The sequence below is a fragment of the Alosa pseudoharengus genome, unplaced genomic scaffold, assembly GCF_046254945.1.
Source record: "Alosa pseudoharengus isolate Yale_2024_CS ecotype anadromous, Long Island Sound unplaced genomic scaffold, YU_APseudo_1.1 YU_APseudo_1.1_scf_18, whole genome shotgun sequence".
NCBI classification, from domain to species: Eukaryota; Metazoa; Chordata; class Actinopteri; order Clupeiformes; family Clupeidae; genus Alosa; species Alosa pseudoharengus.
Genome location: NW_027468650.1, coordinates 30,574,338 through 30,598,119, shown reverse-complemented (window position 1 = coordinate 30,598,119; position 23,782 = coordinate 30,574,338). Strand labels below are relative to the sequence as shown.

Here is a 23,782-nt window from a genome sequence, read left to right as displayed (position 1 = left end):
CATGATGGTTTTTCTATTCTTACGCAATGCTGCCCTCTAGTGTCCAACAAGGAAACCGGCATGGCTATCCCAGATAAAGGACCCGCAGAGCATCAGAAAGGCAAAAATGTCTGCCTGGAGCTCAAGTTGATCTTGGTTTGTCCAAGTCCTGTTTAAATAACTTCAATATGTTCAGTTCAGTATTAAACCAGACAAGGAAAGGTGTGCGCTAGTGCTGAGCCAATCCTGGCCACACCAAGTGTGAGAAACCACAAGTAAGACAGGTGTCAGGTTGTAACATTCTTTAAACTTTTATTTGTACAGTTGATTTTTCCAGTATTTCAACAGCATAATTGTAATCAAACAATCCATGTAGTGTTCAAAAGATAGTTTTTTGGTAGTTTTCTCTTTTAAAAGAAGCCAATGCTCTAAAAACCTGACAATGCTTTGATATTCCCTTCAATCCTGTAGGTAAAGCTGGTCCATCAAGACCTATATAGTGTTTGGTGACTGCTTTAAATACAGACACAGCACAAACGCTATAACACTCCATAAAACAACAGAACACAGGGCCCTTTAGGTAGTTCTCAAGTTCAACGGCCAACAGTCAATGCTGGGTTTAGACATCAAGTTTCTGACAGCCTCAAGTAAGCTCTGGGTTCAGCAAGAGGCAAAACAGGCACACCTACCTACACGCCACACAGAGTATAGTACAACAGCATTAATACTATGTTCCAGGGCAATGAAAGAATAAAGCACTTGAATAAAAAGGGAAGACCTGGCATGGGTTTAAGAAGTCATTCTGCTTCAACCACGAAGCATTAGTGTTCTTGAAGAGTTGGAATGGACAAAGAAGATATTTCAATTGATGTTTGACACACAGTGTTTCTTCCTAAGTACAAGAATATTCGTCAACTGAAATGGAAAATGAAAAAAAACGTGTATTTTGTGTGCTGTTTTTAAGACAAATGTGGGGGTCAACTTGGACACTTGCTGAGGTACTTTACATGAAATCAAGTTTGAAATATTCCTGAAAATGTTCCACATTCGTTATCTTACATGCATATGAAGCATACATAATTCAACAGACATTAGCCATTTCTAGTGTTGATGTTAAAGAACTTAAACTTTACATATAAATAAGTTTCCCAGCATCATAAATTAAACATAAGAATTGTTAAAAATAACTAAAACTATGCCATAAAGTCAGAAACAAGGAATGTAGCATTTTACCACAAATAAAACAGTTGTTTTAAGAAATAGCTTTTGTATACATTTTGAGACAACAGGTTAAGGCACGCCAGGCCGTGTGTTTTTGGGTTTTTTTTAGTAAGAATTTGGCTCGAGCTTTGCTACCCCCAGCTATCGCTCGTTCCTGACCCTAACCTAACCTTTCCTTTTCTAACCCGGAACAAAGTTCTGGAGGTGTGTATTGATTGGGTTGGCTATTGTATTGTAGTGCCAGTGATCAGTCATGGCTGCATCATGTTTCCAACTGAAAACATCCAGGAAGAAAGACAAACAAATCCAAATAAACATTCTGTTATAGTTCACCAGAACCAACAACTTGACTCCAATGAAATGAGTCTGTGCAGAAATACCGTGTCTTTAAGCATTTAAAAAAAAAAAAAAAAAAAAAAACACACCCAACATAAAACATATATAAAGTCCATTCGCAACGCACAGACATACTCTTTTGAAAGTGCCGAGAATAACTGACATGGTTAGTGTGATGCAACACTGCAGCCAGACCGCAGGCTCCCCCATGAGCCTCTCTAGAAGGGAAAACCCATTTTCCTAAGGTGTGCTTGTGACTCTCCACACGTCTCATAAAGACAGGGAGGGGCACCAGCAGTGTCCTAGGCAGCAGTCTACACCAGCGATGTCTCCGCCATCACAACACCCTCCTTTTCCCTGTCGTCTTCAGCATGTGCTGCCCAAACTGTAAACAAACACAAGCGCGCGCGCACACACACACACACACACACACACACAGCAAAAGTGAGACACACCAACCAACTCGTACCCATGGGTGGATGCACATGTGAGAAAATTAAATTTCCACTAAGTCACTTTCACTTCTGTGGCTGAATAACTAAAATGCAGTAGAAATGGATGGGGTCAGCAGTACAGATGATTATGTTTAACACACCTTCACTTTCGAAATGAGTAGGACCTTGGATTTAATACACTGATTTGATTGTGTGGGGGGTCACAATCCAGCCACTCTTGGCAACTATAAAATCATTGGCTTTCAGTTTTGTCTGGTGGACAACTTATACTATGAAGTCATTCTAGCAAGTAATCTTGAGGCATCCTGAATGGTTAATTACTCAGATTAAAGGTGTGAAAGACATGTTTGAGGACACAATTTCTTTGGGCCTACAGACTCAGCTAGCAGAAGAAAAACATAGCTGTCAGTGGGAAGGCCTGCATTCCAGTGGGATTTAAGCTTCTCTAGGATTTGATCACATGACAATACTAAGCAGCAAATCACTACTCCGCTTGATGTAAATATAGCATAGAGTCGCATAGAGTCACAGGGATGTGACATCATTTCTAATGTTGGTGTTTAATGCATTAGCTTAGACTCTACATTTAACATGCAACTTTTAAAAAAGTATCTGTGACTGCAAAAAAAAAAAAGACTATTTCATGAGGTCATGATGAATAACATTTTTTGTCCCTAAAAGAAAGCACCATTTAAACATATTACTTTAGTGTAAATATTGAGACAACAATTGATCAAGCAGTTGTGATTAAGGTGGTTGTGTCCCTCACCAGAGGCATGCCAGAGTGGGGCTGGGGCTGGGGCTGGGGCTTGGGCTTGGGGTCAGGGAGAGGCAGGTGGAAGTCGTCCTGGTTCTCGCTCTCCTCGCGGTACCGGTGGGCAAACTTGCGCTTCAGGGCCTCGGCTATGAGGCCAGCAGCATCTGTCGGGTCGGTGGGCTTTGGCTTGGTGTGGCCTTCCTCTGGCCGACTGGACACACACACAGTGAAGAAACATTTATGATGACTGAGTATACAGTACAAAAGCTAATGGATAAGTTATCAGTTGTGGTTTTAAGCAGATAGCTGCATTTTTATGGCATATTAGAAAGTTAAGGTCGAACAGTCCTGTTTTTTGCTTAAGAAGGTTCTTAACCACTTAGTCCCAGATGTATTGACGTGGCAACTACAAGCTGGTCAAATTCTATAAATGCTGATGGAGAGGTGCTTCAATTGCTTCCTTTTGTCACCTCTAATTCCAAAAGGATAGGAGATAATATCATCCCACAATTCTTTGTTGTAGCAACAACAAATGATCCACCATGACCCAAGTCAACATCCAATCACATTAGTACATAGCCTAGTCTAGATCAGTCAGATTATCGGGCACTTGAATGTTTCTTAATAGCAGTCCATCCGTACTTCCTGTAGACAGTTCCAAGCACTTTAAAGTCCAAATCAGACAAGATTAGTTTGACGTGGGCATGTTGGATAATGCTATTATGCCACTTAGAAGACAGCTTTAAGTACGTCTAGGCCACAAGCCAGAGGTGAAACCATGTTGGCAACTTGCCTTCTCAGTTTGCGCGCACGCGCACACACACACACACACACACACACACACGTCTCACCTCTTGACGGAGCGCAGCTTGACCTTGCCCATGTCCTTGAGCACGTCTAGCATGCTGGGCTGCTTGGGCCCCGAGTCCAAAACAGTCTGCTGTAGGCCGTCGCCCTTCTTGCCGCGGCGCTCTCTGATGAGCTCGATGGCCGAGTAAGTCCTCTGCAGGCCGGGACCGGGCGGGGGTGGCGGTGGAGGTGGGGGAGGAGGAGGAGGAGGAGGAGGTGGCGGAGGCATGTTGGGACCAGGTGGAGGTGGAGCTGTGGGCATCAGGAAAATAGGGGCAGAATATTAAACCAAAGATTCTAGAATACTAACCACCTCAATCCTCTCTGACTAAACATGGATGGAAGCACATGTGCATGCATGTTAACACCCTACAAGAAAAGAATTCAGCGTTCCAATATAACCATGCATAAGCTGTATGTATGTGCATGTGTGCAAGTATCATTTATATAGCTAATTAAATGGGTTGTACAATCTTCTGTCTGTTTCTAAAGTTTGTAAAGTCCTTCGCCAAATCACTTCTGGGACCTTTAAAGAGTGTGTGACCTTTCCGGGCCTGCTCTGAGGTCGAACACACACACACACACACACATGCACACACACACGCACACGCATTCCTCTCACCAGCTGTGTTTGCGCTGCGTTCCTGCGCCAGGACAATCTGTGCAATCTGAGCTCTGAGGCGGGCCAGCTCTGTCTCCAGGGCGCTGATCTTCTGGATGGCCTCATCGTTGACCACCGTCGGACCCTGCGGTGCGGGCTCTGCCTCGTGTAGGCTGGGTAGTGAACGCTGACGGCGGAGCGTCTGAGGCTGTTGCGTACGGAACACCAGGCCCGACGGAGCCTCTGACCTGCAACAGACCAACCAACCAACCAATCAATGCAGGGGAAATCGATCAATCTCTCAAGCAATCAATACAATGTTAAATGTAAAATCAACAGATTAAAGTTTGTGATGAATTGGTTGCTTCCTGGATGCTGTAAGGTCGTCCTAATGGCTTGACTAAGTTATCTGCCCTTCAGTATTTACTCAGAGCCATGTGATGGCTCATTACAACTAAAACAATCATTTAGCATCAGGCTTGCCTTGATGCTTGCTGGCTTGACTATCAACATGTTTCTATCTGTTTATGATATAGTCCATCATACACAAAGAACAACAAAAAATATCTTTGGAACAATTTCAAGGATTCCTTGCTTATATTTGTGGGAATGGAGTTCACCCTACCTGGGACTGTCACTAAGGTCCTTTTCGTCGTTGTCGATCCAGGCTACATCGGCCAGGGAGGCCACAAGCCCATTAGGGGTGCCGGGGGGGTTGAGGGCAGTGAACGGGTGAAGCTACAGGAGGAGACGAAGGCGTGAGACATGTGCGGACAACAAACATACTCTCCATGTGACACTCCAGGCCACATGACAAGGAAGACTGTTCTGAGCAAACATTATCACCACACACACATACGCACGCACACACACACACACACACAATTTGATTACTGACTTCACAAAGGTGTTAACACATATAGGGGTGGGCGATATGGCCTAAAATTCATATTGCGGTATAATTTGGGACACAGACGGTAAACGGTATATATTGCGGTATAATTTGGTGTGTGAATTTCAATATAGGTCTAGCAGGTTCTTGCATAAAATAGTCAAGATTGTTACTTATTTAAAAATGTATTGGCTATAAAAATGATCAAAGTTTTATTTAGCCTATTCACTGCAGTAGACCGGCATCACTGTATGAAACATTACAAAAACATGAAACATGACATATTACATAGAACTGTAAATCATCTGATCATCTAATATTTACAGATATCTAGGCTATATATAACATTTATTTTATATTTGGCCTGTAATAAAATCATGTATTGAACAATTTAACCACAGCTCAGCTTTAAGAAACTCAAATAGCCTAGATGCATGCTTAGCATTTTGTGATCATTAGGATAAGGCTACTTTCACAAACTCAGTCAGCTGTCCTCTGATTTACCAATATCTAGGCGATATTTGTAACATTTATTTTGTATTTGGCCCGTTATGAAATCATGTGGAACAATTTAAACACATTGTAAAACTTAAAGCCCAAATTTGGAGACATCCATGCATGTCGAAATTTACTGCAAATTCAAAACTGGATTACTCTGGAACGGCTAACTGTACAGGTGACTGCTTTACATCTTTGTGTTCGGTATGGTCTGCTGTTTATTTTGATATGAGGTTTTGTCGTGTGTTAAAAGAAATGTTCGTGAAGTATTCCACCGAGATGAATGGGTTGGGAGATCATGGGACGCAAAACCTTCAGTAGAATGTATGATTAAATTGCATTATATTATTTACTTTTCTCGCGAACCGTTCCACTATCGGGTAACATCGTTTAAAAGCTGAGAAAAAGCTCTTTCGTGTGATGCTTGTCTGTGTGATGAATAGGCTACTTCGCGAGTAGTTCAACTGAGATGAATGGAATTTGGACGCACTTTCTTTCTTGCGCTGTCACTTTCTCCACTGCGTAAAATACTCAATTAATTTGTGCTGTGAATGCTTAGATTATTTTGACAGGCCACACAGGCTAAATAAAAATTGCTATTAGTAGGATGCAAAGCAGAATATTGAAAGAAGGGGGCACCAAGGCCACCGTGGCCTGTAAACCTCCGATTTTCAAATGGGCCTCACGGCCAACGCAAGAGGCAACGACGTGGCCGCCGTGAAATTCCTACCCTGTTTGGGGGTTTATGTCTGTATTTCTCCTAAGTTATAAGTCTAAAGTTAGCGTCTTTATCGTGACATGTTTCCCTTTTAGTTCTCTCTCGTGTGTGATCCTTTTTGTGGGCTGCGTCCACCCCTGTATGTGTAGCGTGTGTGTGTAGCCTACTTGACCTGCTCCGTGTGTATTGTGTTCTGGGTCTGTGTCCCTGCTCTCGTTCTCAGCTAATAAACCTTTTGATTGGACAACTGTCTGTGTCGCTATCAAATCGTTACAATACCTTCACCGCTCGCAGCCATTTTTCCACACCTGTGGCCTCCTCGTGGTTGCTGCCGGTCCCGGCAGGCCAAGCGTGTTGCAATTTGATGACATAATGACCTATCGCAATATGCCGGTATAACAAAAATCTCTATCGTTGGCCAAATTTTTATCGCATACCGCTTATATCGCCCAGCCCTAAACACATACATTATTGTAAATGACTGTCATTAAGGACAATGAGCAGCTACTCTTGGTCAAACATTCCCTTAACCAGGATTGGTAAGCACACAGATTATTTTAAACACTGTCGAAAGTGCAAACATGTAGAATATTTACACTGTCAGTCCACTCTGAAAGCATTTATGGAAAGTGCTGAAGCAGGAAACAAAGAGAGGAAAGAGAAGTGGCATTTCTGTGCTAGGTACAGAGCCCAACATGCTCTTATCTTCAGAACACTGTCCTATGGACAAGCATCTGAAGGCTTTTGGGGGGACCTGCCCTCTGTCAGCACAAGCTAATATTTTCCAACAGGTAACCAGGTAACTGACCTAAAGCAGACAAGCTGCATTCCTCACATAGGACAGCTGGGAAGAAAGGAGAGGAGACAAAGAGAGACAAGACAGAGTGATACCCTTGACAGAAACAGTGATCATTTACAACAGCAAGAACATTGTCTAGACACATCAATTCAGTTGCATGTTACATCGGTAAAAACATCACTATGTGAAAGTTTCTGGTTAATGTAATTTGATGCTTGTGGTCTGGGCAGATGCTTAGGTATCAACATGGAGAAGAAACCATGCATGGTGTCCTTATGTGGGCCTGACTGAATAAGTGTGAATGCTGAGCATTAATAAACAGATGGACAAAGAGGAACAAAGCCAGGAAGTGTCCCATAACAGCATAATGCAGGCAAGGAAGAAGCAAACTGGTTCTATAAAAGTACACTGCAACAGGCATGTAAACCAGCAATACAATCTACTTTTAAACATCCAAATCAATGTTAAAATAAGACAAAATAAAGAAACCGTATTGAGAAGCTATACAAAACAATACATGAATCTACGCAAATCCTTATCACCTGGCACAAGAATGACAGCCATGCATGTGAAGACATGCATGTTTTTGAAGATCTGTGCTTGCCATAATCATAGGGCGTAGGGGGTGGAAAGACAAAAACACTGCATGTTTAACAACATTGTGAATGGGCCAATGGTAGGGATAGAGATGATATGAGCACCACATTTGTTATGTTGTGCATTCTTGTGCTGCCAATTATTTGTGTATTTCCTGAAAGCCAAAGCCATGACTGTACAGCACACTTCTGTTACTCAAAATCACAACAAACAGAAAAAAACAAACAAACATATTTTCCATACCTGAAAGTGGACTCTAGGGCATGGACCAAGAGGGAGAGTGGACCCAATCCTCCTGACTATACTCCTGGATGATCCAAAAAGCTTCGCTGATCCGAAAGCCTTCAGATGCAGGAAAAATGTTGAGTCATTTACAGGACCAGTCAAAAGAGAAATGCAAGATGTTGTTAGAAATACAACACAATCTGTCACATACCAGATCCATCTCAATCTTCGTTAGGCTTTTATTCATCTTATCCATGGTTTGCACAAGCCGTCACAGTCTTTCACATGGCTTCATCTCCTAAAAAGAGACAGAAGAATTAATTAATTATAGGCCTAAGCTCACTTAATAATCTAAAGACAATAAAGCTAGCAATGAAGGTTCCAAGTCCACAGTCGGTACAATTCTGATAGTCTGATAAAGAGGTAAAGAATTTGGTTGAAGTGGAGTATATTGGTTGATAGATAGTCAAGCCAAGCCAATAAAAAATTCAGCTTGAACTGCCAGGAAAACTGGTCAAGAAAACCCTTAAGCTACTTCAGCTGAAATACAGGCTTCACTGCAAGAAAGTGGTGCGACTGTTTCAATACCCACAATAAGGGGGCACGAACAAAAATGGGCTGCATGGTTAGGTTGCAAAAAAAGAAAGCCATTACTGCGCCAATGCCACAAAACAGCACACTTACAATATTCCAAACAGCACATATAATATGTAAAACAGCACCTAGACAAGCCTCAGAACTTCTGGAAAGTCATTTGGAAAGATGAGAGCAAAATTGAACTTTATGGTCACAACTAACACCATGTTTAGACAGAAGTCAACCAGGCTTATGACGAAAAGTGCACCATCCCATCTGTGAAGCTTGGAGGTGGATCTCTGATGTTTTTTTTTTTTTGGGGGGGGGGGCACAGGAGAATTCAGTAAAAATGATGGCAAGGTGAATGCAGCATGTCATCAGAAAATATTGGAGGACAATTTGGACTCATCGGCCAGAAAGCTGTGCATGGGACACACTTGCAGTTTCCAACATGACAGCAGAAATCTGAAGGTTCTGGAGTGACACTTTGGGGAGATCTCAAACGTGCAGTTCATGCAAAACAACACAGGAAGGCATTTTGTCAAGAAAAATGGACATCTCTATATCTGGAAAAAGGACTCATCCACAACTATCACAAAAGACTGCAAGGAGACATGGTTTAAAAAGGGACAATAAACAGTATTAAAAACTAAAGATATGTAAACTTTGGAACGGAATCAACTTATTATATGTATTGCTTTGTTTTGTCTAATGACTGCACTACTGCAATGCCTTATCTTTTTATTTGAATTTCATTAAAAAAAAAAAATATTGTGTTTTGCTGGTCACTCCTGTTTTCATCATAAATTATGCCAGATTATGTGATGTTACGTATCAGTAAAACTGCTTATCATAGGCGACACATTCTGTAATTTCACTTTCAAACCCAACATTAACTGTAACATTAGCTTCTAACTGTCAACTGTATGAGTGTCCAACAACGGAGTAAGTGACGTCGATGTAATCGTGGAAAAGGTCAGTAAATATTTTAGGATACCCAATCCACTAAGTTAATATATTCAATCAAATACTAACCACTTTTCTTTGCCCTACTGGACAGCTTTATCTGGAACACCTGACGACAGTTAACGATTAAAAAAAACAAAAAAAAAAACAACATAAAACAAGAGAGGGCTGAAGTGGAGAAATCTTTGGTATCTTTGATAACGTTGTAACAGTAAGCGATGGTTAACGTTAGCATCCGAGTATCAACTTCACTTAGTCCGCTGACTGTAAACAATCATCACACTTCACGTCATAACGTCACATAACATTATAACATTAATATTTCGCGGATTTCACTGTAAATATTTAGTTGATGAATGACACTTCACAATTCACTCGGAGGAATTGCCTGAAGTTTGTCTTGCTAGCTAGCCAACTAACTTAGCAACGTGTATGGAAACACAAGCCAACTTTCTTTACCTCGCTAACTGCTAACAAGAAGCTAACCTAACCGCTCGTGGAGGCTAGTTCAAGTTATGAAAGTAGCAACAGAGCAGCTAACGTTAGTAAACGTTCCCTGACCTGTTGACAGTCACAGTATTAGATGAACATGCCAGTTCAATACATATAAAACTGCTGTTCAAGGACTCAACTAAAAACGTCTAAACTTACCAGACATTCGGAGTTATAATAGCTTTCGTTAAAGTCGCCATTTAGCTAGACTACACAAGGAGGAGTCGCCGCCCGCTACCACTGTTGCTGTTTAACCGGCCGACCGCTGATTTCTTGGAATTTTGGAACTTGACTCTCGTGCTGGCTCGCTGCATTACTGCCACCCACCGGACGGTGGGCTGTACTTCATACTGACTGAAAGTAAAGTATTTCAAAGCAAATCAGTAAATTCTCATGTCAATTGCATGGAAATCTGTTGTTAATTAGATTAGATTCATTTTTATTCAGGATCACTTAAATATTACTTAAAACATGCTGTTAATGATCTTTGTCATGTTAGATTGTTCTGAAAGCACTGCGAATACATCTTGAATTCTTTGTTTGATTCTGAACAAAATCGCCTGCTACAGTATTTAAACTTCAAGGTTAGTAGTTTGTATAAAGACGTTAGTCTTCGCCGCTGTGGTATTTAAGTTGTGGATAGGCATGCATTCACCATGCCCACAAACAAACGATTACATCGTGAACGCTTTTATTCTACTGCAAAACCAGAACCCAAAAGCTACCCGCACCCTCTATCCAGCTTTTTCAGTAACACTTCTTCCCAGTGGCCCCTAGAATGCGGCTGCAAATGAAGTCGACCAATCAGTGTCTCTGAAGTTAGGAGGTACCAAATAACCAAACAGCCGAACACAGCAGTCAGCTAGGCTAGCGAAAGAGGGTGAACCGCATGAGGGTACAAGTCAAACAGGAGGGTATATTTATTTTGTCTTAATGTTTGTTCACTCAGCCAGATCTTAATCTGTTCCAGCCAAAGCTAGTTCTATTTGAGATTGACACTTTGAACTTCTTGAAGAACGGAGAAACGTTTAAAGACAGGTAACACTAGCTAACGTTAACTTTAGCAATCTGCTAGTTCATTCCTGCAAGCAGTGAGTTGTCTGTCCTGGGCGTGTTAAAGGTTATGTGTGAGTTGCTAAATGCCAATACATTCTGGACACAAGGTGATCTGGCAAATATACCATCATGGCCTATTGACTAGAATTCAACTTTAACGTTTAATGTTGTAACACGCAGTACATGTATAATGTAGTTGTATAATGGATTAATATATTTTTATTTCAATGAAACGGGATTGGTTGACGATGGCTGTGTTGACAATGACATCAGTGCTGGGGATTTAGCGATACCTCAGGCAAGCAGGCTAGCCTGCTTCGTACCTTTGTTTGACTGCAGTATTTAACAGCAAAAAATTACGTAACATTCTACGTAAGGAGTACTCTTGTTTTAGTACTATTTCTTTGTATGGTCTTTAACCACAATGAAAGGCTTTTCGAGTATTAATGGTTAAGCTTATAAAGTGGTGACAACTGTTAGCTGTAGCTAATGTTACTTAGCTGGCTAACAAGGCCGACAGATCCACTGCCTTTCACCAATTTTCCCACCGCTGTTAAAGTGCACTTCGCTGACATTAGCATTAACATTAAGATATATGGAAGGAGGACGTATAATGTACTGATGTTATTATAGTGGTTGTACTGGTTGATTGATTGGGTGACATAGACCTCTGTTAAGTAGCAGGTATCGACAAAACGTTAACTGAATTTGGAAATCACACCGTTCATAACGTCTGTTTGAAACATTGTATCATATCTAACTTAATGAAGCTCTGCCTGTGTTTTCTTGCATTGCAATGGACCGTGACAATTGTCACTTGGCTGCCTTTTATTGCATTTGTGATCTCATGACATGCCTTCTAATAACAATGGAGATGTGCATAAACCACCAGCCTTATTATACTCCATCAATGGACATCTCTTTTTTTTTGTATGCTGGGAGAGCACTACTTTATATGAACTCTTGCTGTATTTCATGAACACTTCTCTGTCTTCCTAGTGTAAGATCTGTGGTCTGTTGTGCATGGCACTCTGTGTGGCATCACCATGAGTGGGGAGCCAGACGCGTTGGCTGTGGTCAACCAACTACGGGACCTGGCAGCTGACCCCCTGAACAGGCGTGCAATTGTAGAGGATCATGGATGCCTTCCGGGTCTTATTCTGTTTATGGACCACCCCAATCCACAAGTGGTCTACTCAGCGTTATTAGTAAGTCATTGTTTTACAGAATCTGATTGTGGAAAGTGTCAAGATGTGTTTGTTGTAGCAGTTCAATCAGTTATTCTGACAGTGTGGCAGTGCTTTATTTTATAGCACACCTATCAGTGCGTGCCCATTAAATTCATGTTATTTGCATACCATCCATTTCCATACACCACCTTTGCAGGTGTACAAAGAGTTGAATCACTGAAATCAATGGCAATCCCCACCCTCTCAGTTTAGACATTTTTTCTGGAAGAATTTTAATTTAAAGAACCCCCCCTCCCACACACACACACGCTATATTACTTTATATTACATTATTGTACTACTATATATACTGCTCCTCTCCTCACTACATTGAAGTGTTAAACCTGTGTCATGTTCTTCATATCTTCCTTGGGCTGTTCCAACACATTGCTGTTGAAGGGCTCAGGTAAATAACTTCCTGAATAATAATAATAATAGCAAAAGAAATCTTGTAGATAGAAGATTCTTCAGTTTCCTCATTAGTGGCAGTCTCAGCTGTGGTTTGGCACCCCCTGCTGCCTAATGCTGTCAGAATGGCTTACAGTGACGTCCAGTGGACCACACTCCCCGCCGCGTGTGCTGCGTAGACATTAACACTGTGGCCTTTTCCCCAGCAGTTTCTGAGGAACGAGACAAAGTGGAGACATCTGTCGTCTGCCCTGTTCTTTGAAAGCAGCTGGGGAGAGGGGACAGATTTTAAGATGTAAAAAAAAAATCCCATATAGGCCTGTGATGTACGGACAGTATCTAGTGACCTCTGTGTGTCAGTTTTTGTAGAGCTAGAAAGACTCATTGATTTTTTTTTCTTTTTCTGCTGATCTTGTAGAATACTGGATTTTACATTCCCCTTGGCTTGTTGTCTTTTGTGTTCCCTCCCCTCTCAACCAACATTCTCACAGGACAGACTTGCAACTGTGTAGTAAAGTCTTGTTAAGATATTAGTTAAGAAGTTAGTTATGACTTACTATCGTCTCTTACTCTGTTACTCTGACTTACTCTGTTAGTCTTTCCCTGAAGAGGCATAGAAGGTCCTTTATCACTGTCCTTGTAGTGAAGAGTCCTTGTAGTTACCCGTTCCCACAGGTTTGTCCTCTGTGCACTTGGTCTTAGTTATGTAAACACAGTGCTGGTTGCAGCTGCAGTTGGAAGTTGCTGTTGTGTTTTCCTATCCGTCTCCAGAGCCGTAATGTGTGTCCTTGTCCTTGCAGGCGGTGCGCTACCTGGCAGAATGTCGGGCCAACCGAGAGAAGATGAAGGCGGGGCTGGGCATGATGCTGAGTCTGCAGAACGTCATGCAGAAGTGAGTCCAGCCATCTCAGAACCGACACGACCGACATGGCACAACCGCACGCATGGCACTTTTTTTTATTTTTTATTATTATTTCCAGGGTGGGGGGAGAGAGGGTGGAGACAAACCAGAGGACCAATCCTCCTCACTTTCGTCTGCTGGATTGTGTGTTGTAGGCACATATCTTCGGTGGTTAAGGGGCTGAGTGTGGCTGCGCTGTCACAACAGAGTTGATTCATTGTGAATCTGAATGGGGGATGATAATGTAAAATGTACCGTTTTTGCATGATGTATTGTGACCATAACGGGCAGCCTGCTACTGCATGCAGAAATGTACCTTTTTTTTCCTCCATGTGGCTGTCGAGCAGAGGCCTGCTGAGGTCTTTGATTTAATGTCGGAGGTTTACGTAGTTTGCCAGGAAGATAGAGTAATTAAGGACGGGACGGCTCCTCATATATTTAAACTCTGAACAGCACTCTGTGTTCCATCACAGCAGGCTTTGGAGTTTGTGAAATCAATGTGAAATAAGCCACCTTAGATGGAATTGGTCATGGTCATGAGGTGAAATGAGGTTTGATGGAAGTGTGTTGAGCAGCTTAAAGCATGCTGTATTTGTGCGTGTGGGTATGTGACTCCGGCTGTTCCACAGGGTTTGGTTAATTGAGGCGTGAGGGCCAGAGGAGAGTGTTTGTGGGCACAGGGTGACGAGGGCTGGGTCGAGTGCGAAGGTCCCGGGGCACTTTGACAGGAAGTGACGGCTGTTTATCACCAGAGATCACACAGAAAAGTGCCAGAGGTGGGCAGAATGCACCATGATCCAAACCCCCCCTCCACACACACAAACACACACACACACACAAACACACACACAAACACACACACGCACGAACACCTCCTCCAGCTAACCTCCTCTTCTACTGGGCCCTGGAACCGCCAGTCATTTTGGTTACCGTGACGCCTGTCAAAGAAGTGCCCTGGAGTCTCGCTGCCTCTCTCTGTGTGTCACGACTCCAGACGCGTTGACTTTGAGCAGAGGTTGTTTGTAGCCGCAGAGGAAGGATCCAAGAAATTGTACAGAAGTTTCACTTTTATTTTTCTTCTCAATCCATTACTGAATATCAGAGATGAATGTTTTTACCATGCAGATCTATGGACAGGGCAGTTCCACACCGGTCTCTCATATACACATTACTCTTTGAGGTACTGTAATATTTATGCCCAAAACACTGTTGTTCAGTTTTTAAACATATAAGGGAAGTCTGTTGTATGAAAAGACTGAAACCATAACCTTCAATGAAGCTACAATACATTTCTGCGCCTAGTATAAAGAAAACTGGCCGCTATACCTCTCCTGCATGGCATGAGTGGTATGTAAATATGCAGTACAGTAGGCGTGCCTTGCAGTGTGCCCCGGGGTCATGTGTGCGGGCAGGAAGCCACTCGTGCTTGCCTGGCTGGCCGGCTGGCTGGCTGTGAGGGGGCAAGCGACTGGGCCATGCCGGGGAGCACATGTCAGCTCCTGTAGCGTCGGCTGAGTGATGGCCGGCTGACATGGCCCATATACGCACGGGGGCCCTTGTGTCAAAAGTGACCTCGTATGGCGGAAGGCAAAGAGCTGCTGAGTCTCCTAACCCCCCTGAGAACAAAAGGGTCAGTCGACCAGAGACAGCAGCCTCATGCTGGGAGCTCCAACTCTCTCTCTCTCTCTCTCTCTCTCTCTGTCTCTCTCTCTGTCTCTCTCTCTGTCTCTCTCTCTGTCTCGCTCTCTGTCTCTGTTTCTCTCTCTTCCATCCCTGATTAAACCCTGGTCTCTTATTTTTAGAATGATCGGAGCATTTCTGCTATGGCGTTGACATGTAGTATTAATGTTAAGGGTTGATTGACACGTAGCTGTGAATTAAAAATTGCCAGCATGTGAAAGCTATGTGGAAACTAACTGAAGCATGTGAACTATTAGGACATGTATAGGGCTTTATTTTTACACCGCAAAGGTTAGAAGGCGGCAGCACTGTATGTCTGGTTGTCTCTCTCTCTCTCTCTTTCTTGGCCCCCATACTGGGCAGTCCAAGCCCACAGACAGACACACACACACACACACACACACACACACACACACACCATGCAGCTGTATTGTCCCCTGATGTCTGCTGGAGAGACGACCTTTTGAAATAGCCAGGCAGCTGGTAACGACAGACACACCTGACTGAACGAGGAGGGGGGTCCAAGCATTAGTAGAAGATGGGTTTTTATGCTATTAATCCATGATGAACTAATAGGATGCTTAGAGTGCAAAGCTCCACCATGGCAACATCTCACAATGTTTACAAAAGTGAAAAGTAAAATTTGTGGATTCTCTGCTTTTTGTTTAATCCTGCTGACAGACAAACAGACTGCACCAAAACCATAACCTCTTTGACTGAGGTAATGATTATTCTCGTAGCCTTCACATCCCTTCATTTTATGTAATCAATCGAAGGGAAAAAGAAGTTGATTTAAAATGGAAAACATTTTGATTACAACTCCAGATTATGAGAAATGAATATTATTTAAGTTATGGATACCTGTCATCCATGTCTGAGTTTTAAGTCTGACGAGGTATAATATTTCATTAGGTTGTGGTAAATAAAATGTAGTTAAGCATATAAAGCACATGTAGACTAAAAGCCAGCTGCTGTTTGTGTACAGAGGCACGACGCCAGGGGAGACCAAGCTTTTGGCATCCGAGATCTACGAGATCCTCCAGAACTCCAGCAACCCGGAGGCCGAGCAGGCCGAGGCCGCAGCCTCCTGCCGACGCAAGGCCCAGTTCTTCCTCGGCTCCACCAACAAGCGGGCCAAAACCGTCGTGCTGCATATCGATGGTCTGGACGACTCGGTCAGTGCCAGCCTTCACACCCCACTTCCATAGCATTATGGGCTCGTGTGGACTTCTCCTTTTGTAATGACTTTCATTCTGATAAGCCCTCTGTGTCTTCTAAGTTGTTCTATTATGAATCTCGATGAATATAACATTATAGGTCACTACATGTTACGTGTAACAGTCTGTATAAAGAGGCATTCTTTACAGCTGCTGCTGATTCTTTTGTAACACATGAACTATGCGTTGTTAGCATGTTGATCTACAGCCTGGTTGGCATGTAGTCTATGATGTTGACCTACTGTTTAACACGGCCTCTAGAGAGTGTGTGTGTGTATGTGGGGGGGGTTTGGGGGTTGAAAATGCCACGAATCAAACAGCATGGGGTGTAGATTGAACCTGAGCCATACGCCACAGGACAGAAGCACCTAGCCAGGTGACATTACCGCTGCATCTGTCTCAGATTCGCCCTGTTAAGAGGGGAGAATATCTGTTTCGATGTGTACATAGGTAATGTTAACATAACCATCTACCAACACAACAAGCACGTACAATAACACATTGATTTATTGTGTAGTTGTCTAAATTGGTGTCACACATTAAAGTGTGTATGTGTAGGGTAAGGTGTCTGTGGTGTCTTATGGATTCCCATAAGCAGGTTTGCTTACATTAAGAGAGTGTGTGTGTGTGTGTGTGTGTTAATTGTGTCCCTCAGGCCCGGCGTAGCTTGTGTGAGGAAGCTCTGTTGAAAATCAAAGGGGTGATCAGCTTCACCTTCCAGATGGCTGTCAAGAGATGCGTGGTGCGGATCCGCTCTGACCTGAAGGCCGAGGTGAGACTCGCTATTCTATTCTCCACCTGACATCCTTCAGAAACTGGATTCTGTGTGAAGACACAAATTACACCAAAGGCAACTCTGGGGGAGCAGTTGATAGGAAATGGAAAATGGTTGGTGCTACCCAGCCATGCAAGCCTAGACAGGAGAGTCAATCACCTCAGTAGTACTTGCCACATGAATAAAGCACACTCCTTTGGGAAACGAACATCCTGGCATCCGACTAGCTCATGCTAACAGGCTGAACTTAATGTTCTAAAACCTTGACCTACTTATTTGAACATCTTGATCTTGAGCTTGATCTTGAGCTATCAAGACCGGATGCTAACCTGAGCCTGGACTGATTTGATGATGTAATCAGTTGCTTTGATTGTCTAATGAGCTGCTTTGATAGTGTAATGTACTGTGTTGATACTGTGTGCTGTGAAATGGTAGCTGTAGGAGTTTGTAGTTCTTACCCTGACACACTCTCTCTCTCTCTCTCTCGCTCGCTCTCTCTCTCTCTTTATTTTTTCTTTCTCTCTCTCTCTCTTTCTTTCTTTTTTATTTCTTTCTCTCTCTCTCTCTCTATCTCTCTCTCTAGGCCCTCGGAACAGCCATAAGTTCAACCAAAGTGATGAAGGCCCACCAGGTAGTGAAGGGAGAGGACGGAGCTGAGGTGAGTCTCATTTTCTGAGTACTTGGGACAGTGATCTCAATGTGCAAGTAGCCAGTGGTCAAATGTTCCTCAGGCGAAGGTGGCCCAATAGTAACGCTGCATGCTCTACATTGAGATTCTTGTCCAGGGCTGTAGGTCTATGAATGTATGAGGTTGTGTTATCTAACTAGTGGTCCGTGTATTGCTTTGGAAATAGGTGTATATGGATGTGCGTTTGTGTGATTGATTGGTTCCTACACGGCAAGTTTTTGGATGTCAAATTTCAATGTCTTCCCCCTTTGGCTTCAAGAGCTTTTAATACTAGGTCAGCAATTCTTTGTTTAATTGCTTCAGTTCGGTTTCAGTAATGCTCCCGATTATAGATCTGTATGTTTGGCCCCTCGTGTGTGTGTGTGTGTGTGTGTGTGTGTGTGTGTGTGTGAGAGCACAGTGGATCTGCTACTGTGAGGTGGTGTGAGGAAGCCAGGCTCCAGTGCTGGCGGTGGTGTCTGTCTGGCAGTGGGGGCTGAAAGTGGGGCGAGGGTGATGCAGCCTGACGTGTGGGGGCTGGTAATGCTGCCCGTCATCCCCTGGAGCCGCAACTAGCTTCCCAACATGCGCACACACACACAAACACTCACTGATTAATAAACACGCACACACAGACATACACAGACATGCACACACACAGTGACTCACACACCACTCACACAGACACCATACACACACACACACACACACATGCAAACACTAACTCGGAAGCGCACACACATACACTTGGCTTCCACCCTTCACACAAGTTACTCACTGGGTCTCTCACTCGCTCACCCAGTCATTTGACCACTCCCATGATCCTCCTCTCCTTTGACCCTGGAGCAGTAGATCAGCATCCACCACTGTCAGGGCTTAGATCTGCTTACACACACACACACACACAGACATTGGTACGAAGAGCCAGTATGTTAATTAAGAGGCCTCTCCTCCTTGGTGAGGCTTGAAGGGCGTTTGCTACCTCAAGGTGTAAAGCTATGGCCTGAAATGGCCATCAGTAACTATTCATCAGTGTCCCCCCTCTAAGGTCATGTAGTTCCTTCTTTCACCAGCAGGTGGCAGACTTGATTGTCATATGAGAGGTGAGAGGTTTCCAAAGCATGAATACACTATGTTGTACAAGTGGGAATGTGGCTTTACTTCTGTAATGTCGTTTGTAATGTTCAGGTCTCATGTGTTATGTGGGGAATATGTGCTGTACAGTTGTGTACTGTGCAATAGTCTACTCTGTAGAAAAAGTGTTAGCTGCAGGTTTGCATCTTTTGTTTTGTATATTTTAATTAACCAAGGCTGGCTTGTCAGGTCACATTTGTGAGCGTTGAGGTAAAGTGTCACCCAGCCACAACATGTAAATAAGGACCTTTCCAGCCTCACCAACCATCACTGGGTAGGACACCCAGTGGCTTCTCTCTGATTCACTCTATCCTAAGTGAAGAGACAGGTTGATCATTCTTTACATTGGAGTCGGTATACAGTGGAAACTTTCCGGTTGCACTGTACATGTCTTATCTATATGTTTTGAAAAGTCCTCCTGATACTTGGTTTAATATTGCTTAATTTGGTAGAGTGGTGATATTATAACAGAGCTAGCTTCAGGTGTTGCCTTGCTTTTTGTGTGAGGATCTCTTCACCCCCTCCAATTTTCTCTCTCTCTCTCTCTCTCTCTCTCTCTCTCGTCCTTTCCTCCACCCAGAGGATGGTTCCGCTGGAGGAGGATTCGGACGTGGTGGTGGAGCAGAACCTGGACCTGCCGGACTATCTGCCCGAGGACGAGAGCCCGTCACAGGAGCCGCACAAGGCCGTGTCTCGCCTTGGCTCCATGCAGGACGGTGCGGGCTGGCTCAGCACGGCCGCCAACTTCCTGTCACGCTCCTTCTACTGGTGACCTGCGCTCTAAACACCCCCAACTCACCCCACACCCCTTCCTCCCTGTCCCCCTTCCCCCTCTCATCCCCACCCCTCCTGTCCCATCCTCACCTCTCCTCACCTTTTGCCCTGCACACCCACACCTGCCCTCCAGGGGGTGCCGGACTGCCAAGTGCAATTTTATTTTTGCAATAACCACAACTGTGTATAAAAGAGTTACAAACAACAGCAACAGCAGCAGCAGCAGCAGCAGAGAGCGCCTGCTCCCAGTTACCCTCCAGATGATGACCTTACTAGCTCTGCACACTTAGTCAACTCACCACTGAAGCCATAAAGGGGACGGATACCACGCTCACAATAGGCTTCTCACCTTAACCCTCTGACATCACTTCCTGTTTTTGTTTTTTTATTTTTAAGTCATTTTTCAACGGTTTTAAACCCCCCACCCCCCTGCACTCTCCCTTTTGATGGGTCCATCCTGCCCACACCTAATGCATGGTTGCCCATGGCATTTGCGAGTGTGTTCTAGTAGTTGGACTGACCGCATGTCTGCAGGTCTGCTCTGGCATGGACAGGTGACGGTGGAAATATGCCACCCTCCTTTTTTTTCTCAAGTGCTCTAATTTTTTCTTCTACCCTCGGATCTTTTACTGTCCATCTTAAACTTCCCTCTTCTTTTCCAGGGATTATTTGATAATGAATATTACTTTCCCCCTGCTGTTTAGGCCTCTTTGAAGCATGCTGTAATTTTTTATGCCTTTTTTTCCCTTTGTTTGCCATTCTTCTTCACAATGTTTATCCTTTCATGCGTGTGTGAGCTTTTTTTTCTCTCTTTTATGCTACTCCTGCTTGTCCTTATATTTATATCTTGTTTTTAAGATTTTTCTCTTTTTTTTCACTGACATTTTTTGAAATCTTCTGGGGAAAAAAGTAAGCAAACAAACAAATATACATAATCTTTGGTTATCATTTGTTCCCTTTGAATTCACGGGATCCACTCTTCCTTGTTTGTGAGCCTCTTAATCTTAGCAGGTCTCCTTCCTTATTGGAAGTTTTGTAGGCACCAGCAGAGGCGACGACTTGGGTTGTTGTGGAGCAGACATTAAATACCTCGCTTGCTTCACTCCGAAAAGGGAAATGGGGAGAACCTAAGCTACTCTGCGACACTTATTCTACTGTAATGCCGTGTGCCAAGCACTGTAGTATACGCAAAACCTGTAGATGTGTATATATATATATAAATAGCCTCGACACTACTTAACCAAATGGGCTAGTCACTGCTATGATTGCCTAACCCCCTGTAGTTATGATGATAAATACACACTAACAACTTCAGATTTTCACATTTTGGCCCACAAAGAAAAGTAAAAAAGAAACAGGTCCACATTCAGAGCCTTTCAGCAGCATTGCTACTGTCGCTTGCATTGCCACTACCGGCTCTTTCTGGTGCCTGCTCCACTACATGCACACCTCGGCTGGACAGTCCCGCCCCCAACCTTTTTTTCTATTGGCTCATTCCCGACCAACCGTGTCCATATTGGTTTTTGCCCATTGAGTGACCACACATGCATATCTGAGCTGCTTTTTCACAAGTGCAGAAAACAAACAAAAATCAGGGGTTCACATGCTTTCCGTGTTCATATAAAGGTTGTAGGTCGAGGAAAACTGTCACTCACTCATCTCTAATCACTTCCTTCTTTGACACTGTCACGAGACCATTTCTGTCAAATGTTTGCCACTCTCCCACAATTCACCCTAGAGATTGCTTTGGTAACTGGAATGGCTAACACACTGTTCACCCACTCTACCACCAATGGAGTTTGAAGCTAAAGGTGGATTCCAAGACAAACTGATATAGAAGTGATCATGAAGATTTGCCTTGCCTTTTTTCACACCTCTTTTTCTCTTTTCTATTTTTCTTTTTTAAAGAGAGAGAATGGGAATTAAGTACATTTTAATATAAGGAAGACCAACCTAGTTCCATGAAGTCGTGAGTGATCCTAATTGAGATGCCATGTTATGTGGACTGATATGGATTATTTGACTGAGGTAATTTTTGCACGTCACCATCCTTCCAAAATGTTGCCTACGATCAACAACATGTAATCCTTCAGTATTATATTTAACTAGAGGATTCAAGTTCACTTCATAAGTTAAATAATGTACAGTTGATTTTTTTTTTTGTTACACCTCTTGTACTGTTGTCATCCTTGAACATTTCCTCTTGATTTGATTTTTTTTCTTTTCTTTGCTTTTTGATTAACATATTCAATTTTCATTGTTCAGTAGGAAGGCAGAACAAGAAAGGGTAGCAAAACCTCCATAGTTAACTAGCTTCTCGTGTACAGTGTATATCTGCTATGTGAAGTATTTCAGGTCACGAACAACTGTTGCCTGTTCACAATAATGACAAGTTATTAAAATAAAGCTAAATGGAAACAGTTTGACATGATTTATTTAAATGTCTTTGTTTTAAAGATTGATTTGGTACATTACTACGATACTCAGACCAACAAAAGGCTGTTGCCTGGAAATGTTGCCTGAATTTGAAATAGGTTTACATCATCAATGAAACTAAGCTGAACTTCAATAGATGCAACTACAAAACATTATCTCACTTTTTCCTTTTCATAAAATGTTACAGTAGAGGCTTTTCATCCCGAGACAAGTATCTTGAGTATATCCCTCTTCAGAAATGTCATCACTCAGTACAGATGGATGAAGTCTCACCAGGGGATATGTGTGGAGGGACCTTTGAACTGGAATTCCCTGGAGGCGGTAGAGTCTCGGCTTGGCTGGACGGGGTGTTTGGGTTGGGCCTGCTTGACTCTGGTGCCGCTGGGTGCTGCTGACTGGTTCTGCCTGTTGGGTGGCACCAGGCAGTCGCCCTGCAACCCCTTCTCCCTCCTTCCCTCTGCTCTACTCCGCCTCGTTGCCACATCAGGACCCAAACGCTTGGCTCGGGGACACTGGCATCTGGCAACCCAGAACACCACGGCAACCCGCAGAGTTAAAAGCAAGAGGGGAGTGATTTTTGCATCCGTGTGCATACAATGCAAGTGATGGAGGGAGAGGCAGAGAATCTGTTTTCCATACGACAGAAAGTATGAACAGCCCTAGGGGGCCTCCTCTCACCCTCTACCACCCCACCACACTGTGCTCCTCCTCCTCCTCCACCCTCCCCTCCCCCTCGCCTCCAGACACTGCTGGATCTTAGACTTGTGCGAGAGCTGCTGCGACTCACAGGAGGCCAGCTGCGAAGCCTGGAGCCGCGAGGGGTGGCAGCAGCAGTGGCAACAGCCGCGGCCGATCGCTGGGGCATCTGCTGATGGGTCTGCCAGCAACAGCAGCGACCGCTGTCACCACCGTTTGCAAGCACGCACACACACCACACGCCCGGCCTCCGCGCACACACACACACACACACACACACACACACACACACACACACATACACACACACACACACGTCACAGCGATGCGGTACGGCGTGGTGACTGCACGGCCCAGGCATGTCATCTTGCGGAAGAGGACGAGGGAGTAGAGCAGAGGAGAAAAGGGGAGTAAGCACAATTTCGACGGGATTCGCTCCGTGTTTTTTTCGCACAGGTCAGCTTGGATTGGTTTGTTTGTTTGTTCATAATTGACCTCATTTCAGGAGGTGAAGAAATGGGATGCTTATTGCAGCATAAAATGTAACATTTTCAGTACAACAGCACATCTGTCACAGTGTCAAAATGTAGCAGTACACAATAGGGAGAAGTTTTAACTGGGTACTTGACACATCAACACGACAGTCTTGCAGTAGATTATAGTCTTGCTATATATATATATATATTCTCAGATACAGAACCATGTCCAACTATATTAAAAATATGTATTTCAGAGAGGATCCACCCCCTCAAGGTGCACTGAAAGGTTCACTCGATTGTCTTATGTGCTGTAATATACTACATGTCCACTTTTAGATCAATGCAGCAACGTAGCTTACAATTTTGTTA

At 43.6% G+C, this 23,782-nt stretch overlaps 2 protein-coding genes across 3 annotated transcripts; one reads left to right on the top strand and one right to left on the bottom strand.

The window, feature by feature from the left end:
• Window positions 1–266: 266 nt before the first annotated feature.
• On the bottom strand, window positions 267–10,220 carry mtfr1 (mitochondrial fission regulator 1). Its single transcript, XM_076290877.1, has 8 exons — window positions 10,121–10,220; window positions 8,139–8,225; window positions 7,946–8,044; window positions 4,824–4,936; window positions 4,220–4,446; window positions 3,600–3,849; window positions 2,761–2,959; window positions 267–1,921 (listed from the first exon to the last, which is right to left on the bottom strand). Exons 2-8 carry the CDS (start codon window positions 8,181–8,183, stop codon window positions 1,874–1,876), a joined length of 981 nt encoding a protein of 326 aa, XP_076146992.1. The 5' UTR covers window positions 8,184–8,225; window positions 10,121–10,220; the 3' UTR covers window positions 267–1,873.
• A 589-nt stretch (window positions 10,221–10,809) lies between these two features.
• On the top strand, window positions 10,810–22,220 carry armc1 (armadillo repeat containing 1). 2 transcript variants are annotated; one of them, XM_076290878.1, is made up of 7 exons: window positions 10,810–10,999; window positions 12,017–12,225; window positions 13,455–13,546; window positions 16,221–16,410; window positions 17,108–17,224; window positions 17,811–17,885; window positions 19,609–22,220. In XM_076290878.1, the coding sequence occupies exons 2-7, from the start codon at window positions 12,064–12,066 to the stop codon at window positions 19,798–19,800; spliced, it is 828 nt and encodes a 275-aa protein (XP_076146993.1). In that variant the 5' UTR covers window positions 10,810–10,999; window positions 12,017–12,063; the 3' UTR covers window positions 19,801–22,220. The 2 variants fall into 2 exon arrangements, with proteins under 2 accessions (XP_076146993.1, XP_076146994.1); XM_076290879.1 differs by having other exon boundaries at window positions 10,814–10,875.
• The last annotated feature ends 1,562 nt before the right edge of the window (window positions 22,221–23,782 follow it).